This window comes from Sebastes umbrosus, unplaced genomic scaffold, assembly GCF_015220745.1.
Source record: "Sebastes umbrosus isolate fSebUmb1 unplaced genomic scaffold, fSebUmb1.pri scaffold_211_arrow_ctg1, whole genome shotgun sequence".
Taxonomy (NCBI): Eukaryota; Metazoa; Chordata; class Actinopteri; order Perciformes; family Sebastidae; genus Sebastes; species Sebastes umbrosus.
In genome coordinates, this window is record NW_023618516.1 from 12501 (window position 1) to 31237 (window position 18737).

The 18737-nt window shown below is 41.8% G+C and overlaps 1 protein-coding gene across 3 annotated transcripts in view; it reads right to left on the reverse strand.

Moving 5' to 3' along the window:
* Window positions 1–15501, reverse strand: part of LOC119484427 (CCR4-NOT transcription complex subunit 2-like) — a 22084-nt gene extending 6583 nt beyond the window's left edge. Inside the window, exons 1-14 of one of the 3 annotated variants that reach the window (XM_037763230.1) lie at window positions 15496–15501; window positions 7554–7556; window positions 6628–6723; window positions 6287–6434; window positions 5434–5652; window positions 4330–4409; window positions 4050–4175; window positions 3474–3604; window positions 3156–3276; window positions 2908–3064; window positions 1702–1763; window positions 1411–1460; window positions 1183–1283; window positions 301–445 (exon numbers count right to left, since the gene is read on the reverse strand). In XM_037763230.1, the coding sequence (XP_037619158.1) occupies window positions 301–445; window positions 1183–1283; window positions 1411–1460; window positions 1702–1763; window positions 2908–3064; window positions 3156–3276; window positions 3474–3604; window positions 4050–4175; window positions 4330–4409; window positions 5434–5652; window positions 6287–6434; window positions 6628–6700 (1413 nt within the window). In that variant the 5' untranslated portion in view covers window positions 6701–6723; window positions 7554–7556; window positions 15496–15501. Of the gene's footprint in view, window positions 1–300; window positions 446–1182; window positions 1284–1410; window positions 1461–1701; window positions 1764–2907; window positions 3065–3155; window positions 3277–3473; window positions 3605–4049; window positions 4176–4329; window positions 4410–5433; window positions 5653–6286; window positions 6435–6627; window positions 6724–6974; window positions 7107–7553; window positions 7557–8438; window positions 8856–8926; window positions 9092–15495 lie in introns of those variants that run through there. The other 2 variants (XM_037763228.1, XM_037763229.1) reach the window with 2 other exon arrangements.
* Window positions 15502–18737: the final 3236 nt, after the last annotated feature.

Here is an 18737-nt window from a genome sequence, read left to right on the forward strand (position 1 = left end):
TACACTGTTTACCATTGGCAGAGCATTTTGGCAAATTTTTCTTGGGCGCTACCCACATAATCAGCTGTGCTGCTCATCCCACAAATGCATGATCCTTACAAGTTGGACATCATTGTGAAGGTAAATAACAGGCTTTCCAACGATGTAAAATACAATGCCAATTAGCATTGTAACAACAGAGAAATAATCAACCGAACATAAGTTTCCGAACTTTTTCCCCCCAGTTTATATATATATATTTAGGAGTTTAGACATCATCTGATGTGTTAACAAAGCTGTACATCAGGAACATGACTTTACCTTTGCCACTTTCCTCCAGTTGAGGCAGTCGAAGAAGTAGTAGGTCCCTCTCTCGTAGGCGTTGGTCTTCAGCGTGGGCTCCATACCCGGAGCCCGGGTGATCCAAACCCGCTCCTCTTTATGGTACCTCCAGTCCCTGTTAAACCTGGACCACACACACACACACACACCACACACACACAACACACACACACACACACCACACACACACACACACACACACACACACACCACACACACACACACACACACACACCACACACCACACACACACACACACACACACACACACAGGTAAATAACAGTTCATATATTTTACATCCTGTGGATAGTAAAGCTCCTGACTGATTTTTAACACATCACAGAGTCCTGGTATTGTCGTGTCTTACTGGGACGCTTAAACAGAACAGATCTATTGTTAATATTATTAGCAACAGCTTCCTGCTATGACAAGTCAAAATGTCTGCTGGGCTAACGCCTATTAAAGACATCTAATTGGTGTTTTTTTTATGCATTTAAAGTGGGTAAAACATGGTGGAAACACATTTTGTTCTTTTCTTTAATAGGTTTAACTTGAAGTAACACCTGCTTACGTTTTATACGAAAACCTGTTGACCATAATTCAATTAATAGACCTCAGAGTTCCAAACTTTTAAATTCAAGCAGACACATACAAGCTAATTTTGAGCAGATTGAAAGCAGTTACAGTTTTGTAACAGTTCATGTTTTGTTTGAAACATCACCTGTATAGTAACTATAATACTACTATTATCTATGAGAAGAAATTTAGAAGAAAAAAGGTGTTAAGTGAAGCTGTAAGAAATAGTCTTTAGTTTTACCCATTGTAATGTAATTCTTTTGCGTTGTGTGTGTTGTTCTTACAGTTCTACTGCAGCCAGGAGTTGTAGTAGGTCTCCTCCGTTCATATAGTAGAGATAAAACAGCAGGTCTTCACCATACCGAGACAACTTGATAGCTGCTAACTGGAGACACGAAACATCTTCAGTTAAACACTGACACTTCATTAAATCAGTTCTTTAAAATCATTGATGGAAGAAACTAAGACGCCCATACATGAAAGCACATACATAAAAACACTGAATTACATACCTTGTCCCTTATGTGGATGTTGGTTAAATACTCTGAGGGGACGTGGAAGTCTGCAGGAAGAGGAGGATAAAACAGCTGAAAACATTGGAAAACCTGCATGCACTCTTTTTTAATCAAGGAAACGATGAAAAGTTAAATCCGATCCTTTGAACGCCTGAAGCCAAAACACATCCAGCAACATGACAACACCACTGGAGTTTGTGTCCCTCAGATTAATGTAAATCCAATATTTCCTCCATAAATATCCAGAACAAACTTAAAATAAATCACACATTTGGCTTCTAAACTCACCTATGTCCTGCGGTCGACACGGAGCCGACGCCCAGGGAGACGCAAATTTAGGATAGAGATTCCTGAGAGAGAAAAGAGTGAGACAATTAGAGTCTGTCGTAGATTACAGTCGTACATTTGCAAGAAAAAAACTTGGATATTCTTTGAGATTAAAGTCAGGGTTGACGATGTTCTCCAGTCTACACTAGTTGTTATATTGGTTGAAATGGTCTTTACACCCGACAGCGATCCATTACTGATGAGCTCTGAAAAAGGACCGGAAAAGAGCCGTCATCTGTAGCTGCTGTAATCCTGTAAAAACGTCTACCAATCACCAACATCATAGCGTTGGTTTTAGCCCAGATCACCAGATTATCATCAGCATCAGACTTTGAAGAGACATTGCTGTGAATTGGGCCGATTCAGAAGAAAACAACATACTGATTTGAGTTTTTTTCTCACAAATTTACCACTTTAATCTCAGAGAATATCCAAGTTTTTTCTTGGATATTTACCATTCTAATTTTGGAATTTTTTTCTCTGAATATTATCCCCTGCTCCGGCTAAATATTTTTTATTTTTACCCACAATGGTGGTAATGGCCGTCGTACACGTTCACGTATTAATAAGTAACTTTTTGTTATAATATATATGTACTTTTACAGCTTTAACGGAGCACGATTTTTGTTCAATACTGTTGAATTAAGATAAACTCATTGTCCTACTTTTATAATGTTTTATATATCAGGGTATGTTTTTGTTAGTTTATGAGCTGAAACAATTAATCAAACATCACAAAAATAACCAGCAGATTTTTTGATACTGGATGAATTGTTGTTCCATCCTCTACAAGTTAACAATTTGCAGCTTTTTTTGGTCAAATATCATTGAACATTTCTGGGGTTTTGGGTTTCCGGTCAAACAAAACAAGCACTTTTACGATTTGGAAATTGTGCTGAGCATTTTTACGATTTGTTGACACTTTATAGACAGAACCACTAATTGATAAATTGAAAAAATAATTGGTAGATTAATCAATAATGAAAATAATTTGCAGCGTACTTGTAATGGGTAATAAATAAGTTTGAAATACACATACACGGGTGAAATACACATGATTAAGGAAATAAATTAATAACTAACTATAATTATAATTCTGGATATGAAAATAGAAATGACCACCCAGCCCTATTATTATCCTAGACTGTTTGTGTGTGTTGGTCGTACTCAGGTGAGTTGAGGTTGAGGCCGAGTGTGGTGAGGTCAGAGCCCAGCGCCAGGTGGACCATGCCGGGGTCCGTCTCTGCCGCCCGGATGAACGTTAGCAACCCGATCATCCCAAACTGGTCCGTTACCATGCCGATCGGGATGTTGGTCACACGCCCTGGGACACAGAGACAACACGATGAGGACGGTTCAGACTAGAATCTCTCATTTCTATGTGGATGCATCGTGATCTACTGCGTCTGTCTCACCGTCGGGAAGCACCTGAATCCCTTTCTTCTGCTGGTTGTTGTTGCTAGGCGCAGAGCTCTTGTCGCCGGGGAACTTTGGACCATCTGAGTTAGAGGTGGGCTTTCCCGATGAGTTCAGATTCTGATTGGACAAAAACGGAGGGAAAAAACAGTCCGAAAAAATGGCGAGTCAGGACGTGAGAGCGCTGCATAAGTAAGGAGAGGACACCGTGATGAAAACAGCAAGTCAGCGTTCAATTCACAGAAAAATACAGAACAACCAAAACAAGAAAACAATGAAAAATAAACAAAGAAGGAGAAGAAGAAAAGGTGTCTAACCGTTTTGCTGTCTTCGTTGGTGCTGGTGGGGTCTTTTGTTTGGTAGTTTGGCCCAGGGAGAGCTGGGAAATCTTCGTTATGGATGGAGAAGTCCTGCGACTGCTCACTGGACGGCTTGGTTACCATGCCAACTGGAGAAATGGAGGGTAGAGTCGTTAGCGATGTACTGATTAATAATGTGATATTAAAGCACATTCAGATAGGTGAAAAAAAAGAGATACATTTAAGACTTATGGAAGCAAGTAATAAATATTTTTTATTATTGATTGTGGCAGGTACAAATTCAGGTTGGCTTTCAACTCTGAAATCCATCAGCCACAAAACTCATTTTAAAAACTGATGCCATAATAAATCTTAAATACATTTTGAACATCTACATTTCGCTGGTAACTGTACAAACTCCACCTGCTTAGGACGATCTCACCATTTGTACTTTGAGGTGAGATAATTTAAAAAATGTACATTTTACAAAAAAGTAGTAGAGTACCTAGATAGCTTGGACAGAAAATAAATATATATTTTTAATGACATGTTTTGGTCTTTGATAGAAGTTTAATAAAGGCACTGGTGTCTCACCGTAAGGAGCCCGACCGGCCAGCGGGTTGAGCAGTGGGGTTGGATTTGAGCCTCCATCCCTCCGACTCCTGTCTGCTAACGCTGGGAAGTCTGACAGGTCCAACCCCGTCACATTCTCACTGCCGTCTGGAACAACACACACAGAGAAATAAATTAAATAAACTGAGCTTCTATCAAAGTTTAAAAACAATCCACTACTGCAACTACAGAGGAGAAGTAACTGAAGTTGAAACATCAACTGCTGACTGATATCTGAATGATGACATTTTGTGTTTTTTACCTGTGCCATTGAAGATGTTGTTGGATAGGGAGTTGTTCATGTTGTAGCCTGGATTCCTGTTCACACCAAACCCCGACATACTGACACACAAACAGAGACACACACACATTAATATGATTATTCTCACAACTCTGATCCTGAAAAACATAACTGAAAACACACGGCTGCACAGAGACGCAAAAAAATAATACATTTTTATCAATTTATTTCTGATAGAGGATGTTTTTGCGCAGGATAGATAATGTTTATAGCGTTTAATCAATATTTATTTGAATCATTTTTAAATAGGAGCGAAATAATTAAAATGAAAAAATATATATATATATATTATTATATATAATAATATAACATAATTTTAAAAAATATAAAAACAATATTCAAGACCTTTCTATACTCTTCTTAATACCTTCTTATTTATTTCCTTTTTAGAGGGAACTTAATTCAATGCTTTTTAAAGCCGTGTTTTTAAGCAAAATTGATAAAATTCAGTGGTGTCAGCTTCTCAAATGTGAATATTTGTTGGTTTCTTTACACTTCTATGACAGTAAACAGGTTATCTTTAGGTTTTGGACTGTTGGTCGGACAAAATAAGCAATTTGGAGACGTCACCTTGGAAATCATGTAGGGCTGCAACTAACTTATAACTAAATTATTTCCTTTGGCGATTAATCTGTTGATTATTTTCTCGATTAATTGATTGGCACAAGATGATTGTTTTGTCCACATCTCAAAGATATTCAGTTTACTGTCATAAAGAAACCAGAAAATATTCACATTTAGGAAGCTGCAATCAGAGAATTTTGACATTTTTTTTCTTTCAAATTACTCAAACCGATTAATCAATTATCAAAACAGTTGGCGATTAATTTAATAGTTGACAACTAATCGATTCATCTTTGCAGCTCTAAAATTGTGATGCACATTTTTCACAATTTATAGACAAAAGAAAATAGAAAATAATCGGCAGACTAATCAGTAATATAAATAATTGTTCGTTGCAGCCCTACAGTGAGTATAAAAGCTTATAAAACTAAATGACTATGAAAGGTAAAGAGTGGACCACAGAATGGTGTAAAACTGACCAGACTTCATGTATAAAGTTACCTGTTGATGGTGAAAGGCTGCCGTGCTTGCTGCTGTTTGGGCATGCCGATGATGCTGGGTGACGACCGGCTGGGACTCCCCATGCTGCTGCTCCTCCCTCCTCCGACGCCACCTCCCCTCTCCACCCCAACGCCTCCCATCCCACCCGACTGCCCCGTCGGACCCCCCACCTGCTGGTTGTGGTTCAGCACGCTGCGGGTGCTCATCGGCAGGATACCCCTGCAGAGAGGAGGAGACACACACAACAAGGTGAGATTAAAGATGGAGGAGGCGGTTCAGTTTGTAGAAATAGGAAGAAGAACAGCTGGGTTTGAAAGGGGGATATTGAGGTTAGATGCTACGTGTCTGACTGAACGTTCAGACTGAAAAACACAGGCGGCTGCGTTAGTGGGGATGAAATATGATCCACAAGTTAACGTTAGTTGTTCGCTGCGTGCAGGATTGGCTGCTAACAGCAAACGTTAACTAGCTCTTGTCCTGTCGAATTCAACGTGAATTTATTGTTCACAATGGAGCATTATCAGGGAAAAAATAGGGAGCGTCCCCTGGACGTGTTGATAGTGAGTTTACTGCGTCCCACCAAACTTTGTTCAGACTGTAAATAATCTGTGAATTATTTTGGGTTGCATTTGTTCCTCCACGTGTGAACTCTCAGAATCAGACAGAATTAAAGATGGCGAGATGCAGATCAGATTCATTTATGGATTAATTTTCTTTACATTGTTGTTTTGTCTGTCTAAAATGTCCGCACATTTTAGAGCATTTGGATTAAATCCAGACGTCTAAAGTAAATAAATGCTGATGTTTTAAGTGCCCACAGATACACCTCAGCGTTCACATGTGTGTGTTGTACCTGCTCGGTGAGGAAGGCGTGTGCATCGTGCCAGTGTTGGGTGCACTGGCATGACTCGGGAGCTGACTGGCAGACTGGTTCAACCCACTTCGACTTAACTGAGGAGCTGCGCTGCTGTTCATACCACGCATGGGAAACCCCAAAGCACCTAAAACCAGAGAGAGAACACATGTCAGCTACAGACGCCACGTATGTATGATACATCTGTCTGGTGTTGTGGTGGAGATATCAATGGGAGAAATCCAAATCTGCTCAATTTAACCTCTCACTTCGACCATAGATTGAGTTTTACAATGCTTATCAATGGAAACAGTAATAACAGGTGAGTGTGTTCATCTTACTCTGTGGGCCATATAAACTGGCTCCTAGCTGTGACAGTTGACCCGTTGAGGAAGCAGAGGAAGACGCCAGCATCTGAGAGGAAACACAAACACGTCCTTTAATTCTCCCGACAACATCATCTTTTGTTAAACCATAAATAAAATAAATAAAAGTATGACGATCTGGAGAAGCTCCTTGCTGGCAGATGAAGAGTTGGCTGGCATCACACTATGAGGGTATCTTTTTAAAATTTTGTCAATACAATTCTAGAGATGCACCAAATCCAAGCACTTAGTGTGAAACTAAAATTAAAATCAAACAGTTGCAGTCCTAAAAACCCTAAGGAAGAGTTTAACAGACAACTTACATCTTTGTCAGGGCGGTGAGGAGGGAACATGGACTGTTGGGTGTAGTAGAGGCTGGAGTCGTCCGCGTAGTCGCTCTCTACCCCTCCCTCCATAAACTTCTTCCGGTTAGCACCAAACATACCTCGTGTCACCTGAGAAACCAGACAGGAAACGGTCAGATTGGCTAACAGACCAACACTGCAACTCCTTCCTGTCACACCTGCAGTATTTAGCTAAAGCTGTGATTCATGACACCGTCTCAAAATCCATATAAGATGCTGTATTTAAACTTCAGCTGTTATCAGCCGCAAATGCTAAACTCTGCATGCATGTAACCCAACAAAGTTTTTTAACATCTACTTACATTGTGTACTTATTTTATACTTTCCTGCTCAGACAATCCGCCTTTCTTTGATGCACAAAGTGTATTATTAATTATGGAACTGTGCACATCAACGTTGTGGTTACTTAAACCCCTTTGCACCTTACATTAAATAAAACTTTACAATTATGTCTGCTAATATACTTAATAGGTTTGGAATAATTGTACGTTTTAAGCGGATCTACAGCTGCAGACGCAGGTCTTGTCTGAACAGCACTGACTGCAGATTAACCTGCAACATCTGATTTGTATGAACAAATAGACATCACCCAGATTATCTGGTTAAATGTGCATCTTTTCTGGCTTTCTTAGTCTTTGTTGGTTAGACAAAACAACTACTACGAGTGTCCAACTTTGTCTCTGGGAACCTGTAATGAACTTCACTATTTTCTGTAGATTTAAAAAAAAAAGAGAAGTCTAAAAAGTTAAATAACCACCAGAAAATGTTGTTGGTGTTGACGACCTGTTTTTTTCACATATTCCTACATTATCTTTATGTACAGATTGTTCATTTCAACCCTATAATGTGTGAAAGATAGTCATGCACATTGTAAACCACTGCACAATAATGTCACAATATATAGGAGCTTACCTGTTTAAATCTTGTGTAAAACCTGATGGAAACCTGGCTACTGTACATGCATAAACATATGGATCCACAGCCGTGTTTGAACAGTGATCTCTCAGGATTATTTTTATTTACTACAGCAGGTTAGCTCTACAATCCCTGAGAGCAATTGGCCCACTACGTAGCATCGATTACGGCTAAATGAGCTCTTGCGCGCTTGTAATATTATATAAAGTGTTTATTGTTGCTTGGACACAACGTGTTTCAGGTTAGAAAACAGCCCCAACTTTAGGTAGTTTACAAGCATCACTGTTCTTGTTTCAAAGCGACGTTAAACGGTGCAGCAGTGTCGCAAAGACACTAGCTACTGTTAGCTATGGAGGCTAATGCTAGCTCCGATAATCTCTCCAACGAACTCCACCATTAAATGATAGCAACCCGCTGGTTCTCTCCCCAGCACCAATGAAGCGGGTTATCTTTAATACAGTTGAGCTTGTAAAACCCAAATAAATAATAGCTATTAACTGGTATTACCTTGTTAGCTGTAAAATGTGTCAGGAGCTACGTGCTAGCTGAGTAGTGCACGTAGGCTAACAGCTAACTCTATAGGTATACATGGGGACGCTAGCATGAGAGCTAACGCTTGCTACCAACTAGCTATTCGGCTAACAGCACCGTAACGACCAGACTACGGGGGGAGTTGTGAGCAGGTGTAACACCATCTGGTAAACCGGGGACGTCTGTCTGAATATGGTCATGCAGACAGGCCACCGGCAGAGAGGAGACCGGTGTGCAGGTGTATTTTGTTGGGGTTTGGGCCTGCTGTGCCTCCGTCGGTTAGTTCCCCAAAACAACAACAAAAAGAAAGGACCGCGGACTGCCGGGTTTAAAGTCCTATTCTCCTCTCTCCTCCACGGTCTGGTTCCGTGGTAACTCCCACACGAGTCCCGTGTTTCTCTAAAGGAGGTTTCGTTGAGTGTTTGCCGAGAAAATAAATTAAAGGAATAAAAGAAGGAGCTTACCGCATCAATCTTTCTTCCCCGCTACAATCCAAGATGGCCGTCATCTCCTCGCCAATCAGTGAGGATGCTGGGATGCCTCTCGCCTCTGACCTCTGAGCCTCCGTCACTCTACTCTACTCTACTCTACTCTACTCTACTCTACCGTCTGACCTCTGAGCCTCCATCAATCTACTCTACTCTACTCTACTCTACGCTACCTTACTCTACTCTACTGTCTGACCGCTGGGCCTCCGTCACTCTACTCTAATCTACTCTACTGTCTGACCTCTGAGCCTCCATCACTCTACTCTACTCTACTCTACTGTCTGACCGCTGGGCCTCCGTCACTCTACTCTACTCTACTCTACTCTACTCTACTCTACTCTACTCTACTTTACTCTACTCTACCGTCTGACCTCTGAGCCTCCATCAATCTACTCTACTCTACTCTACTCTACGCTACCTTACTCTACTCTACTGTCTGACCGCTGGGCCTCCGTCACTCTACTCTACTCTACCTAACTCTACTGTACTGTTTGACCTCTGAGCCTCCATCACTCTACTCTACTCTACTCTACCGTCTGACCTCTGAGCCTCCATCAATCTACTCTACTCTACTCTACTCTACTCTACTCTACGCTACCTTACTCTACTCTACTGTCTGACCGCTGGGCCTCCATCACTCTACTCTACTCTACTCTACTCTACTCTACTCTACTCTACTCTACCTAACTCTACTCTACTGTCTGACCTCTGAGCCTCCATCACTCTACACTACTCTACTCTACTCGACTCTACTGTCTGACCTCTGAGCCCCCATCCCTCTACTCTGCTCTACTCTACTCTACTCTACTGTCTGACCTCTGAGCCTCCATCACTCTACTCTACTTTACTCTACTCGACTCTACTCCACTGTCTGACCTCCGAGCCTCCATCAGTCTACTCTACTCTACTCCTCTGTCTGACCTCCAAACCTCCATCACTTTACTCTACTCTACTCTACTCTACTCTACTCTACTGTCTGACCTCTGAGCCCCCATCACTCTACTCTACCCTACTCTACTGTCTGACCTCGGAACCCCATCACTCTACTCTACTCTACTCTACTCTACTCTCTACTGTACTCTACTCTACTGTCTGACCTCTGAGCCCCCATCACCCTACTCTACTCTACTCTACTGTCTGACCTCGGAACCCCATCACTTTACTCTACTCCACTGTCTAACCTCTTCTACTCTACTCTACTCTACTCTACTCTACTGTCTGACCTCTGAGCCCACATCACTCTACTCTACATTACTCTACTCTACTATACTCTACTCTACTGTCTGACCTCTGATCCCCCATCATTCTACTCTACCCTACTCTACTGTCTGCCCTCGGAACCCCATCACTCTACGCTACTCTACTCTACTCTACTCTCTACTGTACCGTACTCTACTCTACTCTGTCTGACCTCTGAACCCATCACTCTACTCTACTCCACTCTACTCCACTCTACTCTACTCTACTCTACTGTCTGACCACTGAGCCTCTATCACTCTACTCTACTCTACTCTACTCTACTGTCTGACCACTGAGCCTCAATCATTCTACTGTACTGTACTCTACTGTCTGACCTCTGAGCCTCCATCACGCTACTCTACTCTACTCTACTCTACTCTACTCTACTCTACTGTTGTACCTCTGAACCCCATGACTCTACTCGACTCTACTCCTCTGTCTGACCTCCGAGCCTCCATCAGTCTACTCTACTCCTCTGTCTGACCTCAGAACCTCCATCACTGTACTCTACTCTACTCTACTCTACTCTACTCTACTCTACTCTACTGTCTGACCTCCAAGTTTCCATCACTCTACTCTACTCTACTGTCTGACCTCTGAGCCCCATCACTCTACTCTACCCTACTCTACTGTCTGACCTCGGAACCCCATCACTCTACTCTACTCTACCCTTCTCTACTCTCTGACCTCTGAGCCCCCATCACGCTACTCTACTGTACTCTACTCTATGATAACAGACATGCTAATAAATGAGCAGAGACTTGCAGCCTTACCATCTACAGAAATTCCTGTGTTTAAAGGAGACCCGCTTAAATATCTGAGCTTTATGAGGACATTTGAACAGTTCATTGAAGAGAGAACAAGCAGTAACCAAGACAGAATGCTCTTTTTGGAACAGTACACTGGAGGAAAAGCAAAGTCACTTGTTAAAAGCTGTCAACACATGGAGGCAGGAAACGGCTACAAAGAAGCTAAAAGGCTGTTACAAAAGCATTATGGTAACGAAATCCTCATCGCTCATGCATATCAGGAGAAAGCTCTCAATTGGAGTCCTATAAAGGCAGAGGACAGCAAAGCTTTGCATTCATATTCACTGTTCTTACTTGGCTGCTGTAATGCTATGGTAAACATCAATGCTCTAAAGCAGCGGTCCCCAACCCCGGGCCGCGGACCGGTACCGTCCGTGGGTCATTTGGTACCGGGCCGCACAGAAAGAATAAATAACTTACATTATTTCCGTTTTATTTATTATCTGAATCTGAATGATGTTTTATTTTGAAAAATGACCGATTCTCTCCGTTACATCGTAGTGATACGTTAACGCTAAAATTTAACCCACAAGCTAGCAAAATGAGTAAAAAACAGACGTCTTTGGAGAGTTTCTTTGGGAAGGGGAAAAGGCCCAGTGAAGAGACAGAAGAAGGGCCAACGACTTCCAAGAAAAGAAAGCTGCATTTAACAGACAATACAGGAGTCCTACTTAAAATATGGATTTATCGCGACAGGTGACTCCCACGCACCAAGCCCGCTCTGCATACTATGCGGCGACAACAACTCTGCCGGTGTTCTGGATTAAGTCTCGGCAGAATACCCTGAGATCGCCACAACAGCACTGAAAAACCCTGTTGCCATTTCCGACATCCTATCTGTGTGAAGCGGGTTTTCTGCAGTGACAGCAACCAAAACTAAATTACGGAGTAGACTGGACATAAGCAACACACTTCGGGTCACTGTCTCCTATTACCCTAGATGGGACCGTCTCGTTGCAGAGAAACAAGCTCAGGCTCACATTGATTTAGCGTTATGGTGAGTTAATTTTTTCACATGCACTTTATATTCGTTTTTGTGGTGTATCTGTATCTTATTTTTGTAGGCATGTTTAAACGTTACCATAGCGACCAGAGAGCGTTAGGGGGCAGAGAGGATGATACTCATGTTATGTTGTTGGCGCGATGTTTAAGAGGACGCTGCTAATAAAGTTGCATATGAGTACACAGTGCATTCACGTTTATTATTATATTTACAATATACCACTGTTTTTTATGCCGGTCGTATCATTTTATTTTGTTGTATTTATCCGCCACACCTTGAAGGCCTGTCCGTGAAAATATTGTCTGACGTTAAACCGGTCCTTGGCGCTAAAAAGGTTGGGACCGCTGCTCTAAAGGAAATGAATCAAGCTACCAACATGAAGTGTGCGGTAGCAAGCTCCCATATAAGCTACGGGAGAGATGGAGGACAACAGCTTATGACCACTATAAACGCAGCAGTAAAAGAGCCCAGTTCCGACAACTGGTTGAGTTTGTTGAAAGAATGCAAATATCGCTATGGATCCATTGTTTGGTGATTTGCAAGATGGTTTACCCAAAAAGGACAGTAAAGTAACCAAGGACTCTAAGCTGAGAATTGCTCCGGCTTATAAAAGAAGTAGCTTCGTCACCATAGCAACTTCAAACAACTCAGTTCTCGCTCCCAAGTCAAACACTCCTGCAAGTCCTCCCAGCTTAACACCAGTTCAACAGCCTTGTCCATACTGCAATGCAAATCATGGATTAGAAAACATGCATGAATTTTGGAAAAATAATCATGCTGACAAGAGGAAAAGGCATATGTTTTGACTGTCTCACCAGAGGGCATCTTAGTAGAAACTGTCAGAAAAGAATGATCTGCAAAGAGTGTACTCTCAGGCATCCAACAGTCCTACATATGCGAAGACGGACATTTGAAAATCCAGTAAAGACAGAGAAAGCATCTGTAAGTGCACTAGTCTCTTTGGACTCCAATGCCTGCACGGGGGTCGGTAACACTCAATTAGTCCCACTTTCTGTCATACCTGTTCAACTAAAGGCATTAAATTCAAATCTGATAATACAGACACATGCATTCTTGGATCAAGGAAGATCTTGCATCCTTCTGCACTGAAGCCCTTAGGCAGCAGTTACAAGTCCAAGGAAAAAAAACAAGAATCCTGTTGCGCACTATGGGTCAACAGAAAATAGTGGGAAGCAGTGTGCTCAAATGCCTTGAAGTGAGCGGTCTTGATGGAGAGGAATTTTTACAGCTCCCTGAGACATACACTCAGGATGAAATTCCGTCACAAAAGAGCCTGTAATCACTGATGACATGATCAAAAAATGGCCCTACCTAAAAGAGGTCCATATACCACACATTGATGCAGACATTTGGCTACTCATAAGAATGAATGCACCCAAGCTTCTAGAACCACGGCAAGTTATCAACAGCCAAGGTGATGTGCCATATGCCGTCAGAACCGTCTTAGGATGGGTGGTAAATGGCCTTTTGGATAACCCATCTAATGAAAAGAATCAAGTCATCTATGCTAATCGCATTATAACCATGACTTCCCTGAAAAGGCCTATGAAAAAAAATGAGATGTCGCTGGAGGACAAAGATTCATGGGATAATGGAAAAGGCTGAAATCAAGGATGGACACTATCAGCTACCGTTGCCCTTTAAAAAGGACGAAGTTAAAGTGCCTGATAATCGTCAAGTGGTCCAGCATCGTGCATCATGCCTGAAACGAAAGTTACAAAAGGATACAAAGTTAAAAGAAGAATACACCGCTTCCTGCAAGGGGTCATAGAAAAAGGTCATGCTGAAGCTGTACCAAGGTCGGAGCTTAAAAGGAACGATGGAAAGGTGTGGTATATACCACACCATGGCGTATACCATCCCAAGAAGGAAAAAATCCGTGTTGTGTTGACTGCTCCGCCTCTTTCAATGGATTCTCACTGAATAATGAGCTCATTCAAGGTCCAAACTTAACCAGCAACCCTCATAGGTGTCTTGTTACGTTTCAGGAAGGAGCCTGTTGCTATGATGGCTGACATAGAAGGTATGTCCATCAAGTTAGAGTCACACCAAACAGACAAAGACTTCCTGCGCTTTCTATGGTGGCCAGGAGGTGATTTCCACCAAAGCCTTGAGGAGTACAGGATGACAGTCCATTTGTTTGGAGCTACGTCATCTTCAAGCTGTGCTAGCTACGCACTCAAAAAAGTTGCAGAGGGACAACAAGGATAAATTCTCTGCTGAGGCCATCGGCACTGTAATGGACAACTTCTACGTTGAGATTGTCTTAAGTCTGTGTCCACAGAAAGACAAGCAATAGCACTCTGTAAAGAACTCTGCAGACTCTGTGCACAAGGTGGGTTCCATCTCACAAAATGGTGGAGTAACAGCAGAGATGTTTTGGCTTCTATACCCAAAGAAGACAGAGCAAAAGAAATAAAGAGCTTGGACTTGGACTCAGAAGACCTTCCCATCGAACGAGCTCTTGGAATCCAGTGGTCAGTGGAAGATGACAAGTTCACATTCAAGGTTGCACTTAAGCAGCAAGCCTGTACTAGAAGAGGCATTTTGTCGGTCGTAAGCTCTGTTTACGACCCTCTTGGATTTATAGCACCATTCATCTTCACTGCAAAGCTAATCTTGCAAGAGCTCTGCAAGCTAAAATATGGATGGGATGAAAAGGTCCCAGATGGTTTCATTCAACCATGGCAAAGGTGGGCTTGCAGATCTTCATACGGTTGAGAACTTCAGCATTAGCAGATGCATTAAACCACCAAGCTTCGACAAGATAAAATGGGCACAATTGCACCATTTTTGTGACGCGAGTGAGCTTGGCTATGGAACAGTGTCCTACCTGCGGCTCACCAACACACAAGATCAAGTGCATGTAGCATTTGTGATGGGAAAAGCCAGAGTAGCGCCCTCAAGCAGATTACCATACCACGGATGGAGTGACTGCAGCCACGTTAGCAGTACGTATGGAGAGGATGTTAGCATCAGAGCTACATCTGCAGCTAGAAAGATCAGTGTTTTGGACTGACAGTACTGCAGTCTTGAAGTATATTAAAAATGAGACCAAAAGATTCCAGACATTTGTGGCCAATCGAATTAGTGCCATCAGAGAAGTGTCAGATGTCAGCAGTGGAGATACATCAACACTAAAGACAACCCGGCAGACTTTGCCTCTAGAGGTCTAACTGCTGAAGCCCTCATAAGATCAGATCTTTGGAAGAATGGACCGATCTTTCTCCAAAGAGCAGAGCAGGAGTGGCCCATCTTGACAACTGAACTAACTTCGATTTGTCCAAATGACCCTGAGATAAAGAAGGAACGAGTAATTGTCAATACAATAATGAAAGAACAACACAACAGCACTAGTTCTCTGATTCATTACTTCTCATCTTGGCACCGACTTACAAAGTCAGTCGCCTGGCTTCTAAACTCAAGAAACTGCTTCGAGACCTGCATGTGAAAAGAAAAGAAGTTGTTGAAACAGTCCAGTCACAGGAAGCAAGCAAGCAAAATGGAATGGACTAATTAAGGAAAAGATGGACAAGTTTAAAAGCTCCATAACAAATGTCAGTCTCTCAGTGGATGACATAAGCGGTGCTGAAAAAGCCATTGCATGCTTCTGTCAGCAGCAAGGCTTTCAAAATGAGATTGCAAGATTAAAGAAGGGCCTCACAGTAAGAAAGGATAGCCCCATCTTTAACTTAGACCCCAGATTGGAGAATAGCCTGCTCAGACTGGGCGGAAGACTAAGCAGGTCGGCTATGCCAGAGGAAACAAAGCATCCAATAATCCTGCCGAAGGATCATCATGTTTCCAAGCTATTGCTCAAACACATCCATGACCAAGTAGGCCACAGTGGAAGAAACATCATGTTAGCTCAGTTAAGACGGAAATATTGGATCCCTTGTGCGAACACCCTCGCTAGAAAGGTTATATCAGAGTGCGTAACATGCAGACGCCTTCATTCAGCTCTAGGTGAGCAAAAATGGCAGATTTACCCAGAGACCGCCTGACACCTGAGTTACCTCCCTTCACACTTGTTGGTGTAGACTACTTCGGGCCAATAGAAGTCAAGAGAGGCCGAAGCCTAGTAAAAAGATATGGAGTAATCTTCACATGTCTGTCCTGTAGAGCTGTTCACTTAGAAGTGGCCCACTCCCTTGACACCCAGTTCATGTATAAATGCATGCAGACGCTTCATTTGCAGGAGAGGGCAGGTTAAGGAAATCAGATCAGACAACGCACAAATCTTGTTGCTACTGAGAGAGAGTTGAGAGAAGCACTCCAAGCTTGGAACCTAAATAAGATCAAAGATGCTCTCTTGCAAAGAGGAGTAAAATGGACATTCAACCCACCTGCGGGTTCACACCATGGTGGGGTGTGGGAAAGATTGATTCGTTCAATCAAGAGGATCCTTCTGTCAGTCACAAAACAGCAGACTCTTGATGACGAAAGCTTGGAAACAGTCATGTGTGAAGTTGAGGCCATACTTAACAGCCGCCCTTTAACAACAACCTGCAGTGACCCAAATGACTTGGAACCCCTTACACCCAATCATCTGTTGCAGCTCAAGGTGCAACCCATTCTCCCACCTGGATTGTTCCAAAGGGAAGATCTATATGCCAAGCGCAGATGGAGACAAATCCAGTACATTTCAAACCTCTTTTGGACTCGATGGATAAAAGAATACCTTCCTCTGATGCAAGCAAGGCAGAAGTGGAATCGCACCAAGAGAAACTTCAGAACAGGAGATATTGTAGTGGTGGCAGACAGTAATGCCCCTAGAGGCTCATGGATCTTGGGTAGAATCATAGAAGCAAAGGCTGACTCAAGAGGACATGTCAGGAGTGTACTGCTGAAGACAAAGACCAGCACTCTACAGCGGCCAATCAGCAAGATATGCCTTTTAGTAGAAGCTTCAGATTAAATCGAGATTTCAAGTGCACTCAAACACATAACACAGTTATGAGGTAGTACGATAAGAAACATATTTATTTATTTTTAGTTTGGCTCCATTTTTTTGTTTAGTTGAATTGTTACGTTTTGCACTTATGAACAATAGGGGCCGGTATGTAGGAGCCAAATATTAAGAAAGGAGTAGTTGAATTCCTTATTATAAGAGAAACATTATGTTGATAGTTATTGGTATTTTTGCCCCATGTGGCCAACCACAGCATTGAATTGTTTATAAATTTGGCACCAGTTGATGCCGTCATCCTGTTGCCATCATCCTGATTTAGTATCAGCTGTGGAGAGTGCAGCTGTTTAAGGACGCCAAGAGCCGAAATAGTTTTTTAACGGGCTTTAATATAGTTTGTTCATTTCAATAAGACAAAGTTTAAGTTAATCTTTTTTCTTTACTTTGGGTTGCCGCGGCATATCCTGTTTTGGGTTGTTTGGGTTGGTTTATGTAGTTTAACACACGCACACACACACAAAGGCTGCAAATCATCATATGCATCCAATGACAGAAAGGACATCTAACCGTGAGTAAACCCATGAATGAGCGCAACTTTATTTAGTAGATGCCTTGTTGACACGTTTTCTAGGCGAAAGAAATATGGCTTAGAATAGAAATTAGAAGGAAGCCATAATAAACATCATTAATCCTTTAAGGCATTAGCATGTTCATTCTGCCTCAATCGGGTTCCAAATTCACAACCTCAGACACCAAAGGACAAGTCCCTGTCTTGGTGGGCTAACTGCCTAGGGGGAGGGGGGCATGTAAAGGCAGATTTCAAACTAGTGTAAAAAATTCCGTTTTCAAGATAAAATTCTGAGAATTTGCATACATATCCAGACAACACAGAGAAATGTATTTTAATCAGATTGATTGCTCTATAAGTGCCAAATGATTTAAAATTAAAAATGCTTGATTTCCATTGACGCAATGGGGATGAAATTCAAAATACTGTAAAAAATACAGTTTTTGAGATAAATTCTGAAATTTACCACCTAGATCTGCCATGACCTCAACATTTTGTCATTTATTTTCATGAACATTGGAGCTTTTTTTAGCGAGGACCTGTGCAGTACTGTTTACACTAAAGCGTTTTTGATTCACTGTGGGCTCAATTCTTTGATAAATCAAAAAATCTGGCTGGATCATTTGTGAGGACATTCTGAAGATGCAGCGGAGCAAGTTTGGTGTCAATTGAGCAAGAAAAAAAATGTAGGAAGAGATAGGTTAATAAAACCAGAGTGATGGAGTTCATAATTCCTGCCAAAAGAAGAAGAAGAAGAAGACTGACAAAAAATAAAAGAATCTACATTGATTCTATGAAGTTATGGTTACAAGTTACAGGCATTAAAGGTCCCATATCATGCTCATTTTCAGATTCATATTTGTATGTTGTGTTTCTACTAGAACATGTTTACATGCTGTAAGGTTAAAAAAACTTTTTTTTCCTCATACTTTCAGCCTGAATATACCTGTATTCACCCTCTGTCTTAAAGCTCAGTTTTTTTTCGCATTTTGACGGAATTGCAACAGAAATTGCGTTGCTAGGTCCATGAATACTTCCTGTCATCTGATGTCATAAACATACACTGCAACCAGGAATAAACTGGGACCCATTTAGAATGTTTACGTTAAAAACTTTGAAATGGTCCTAAATATTGTAGATTTGTGACATCACAAATGGACAGAAATCCTGACGGCTTGTTTCAAATGCAGAAGTTTCTGAATACGGGCTGTGGTGTGTTTCTCCGTGGATTAAGCATT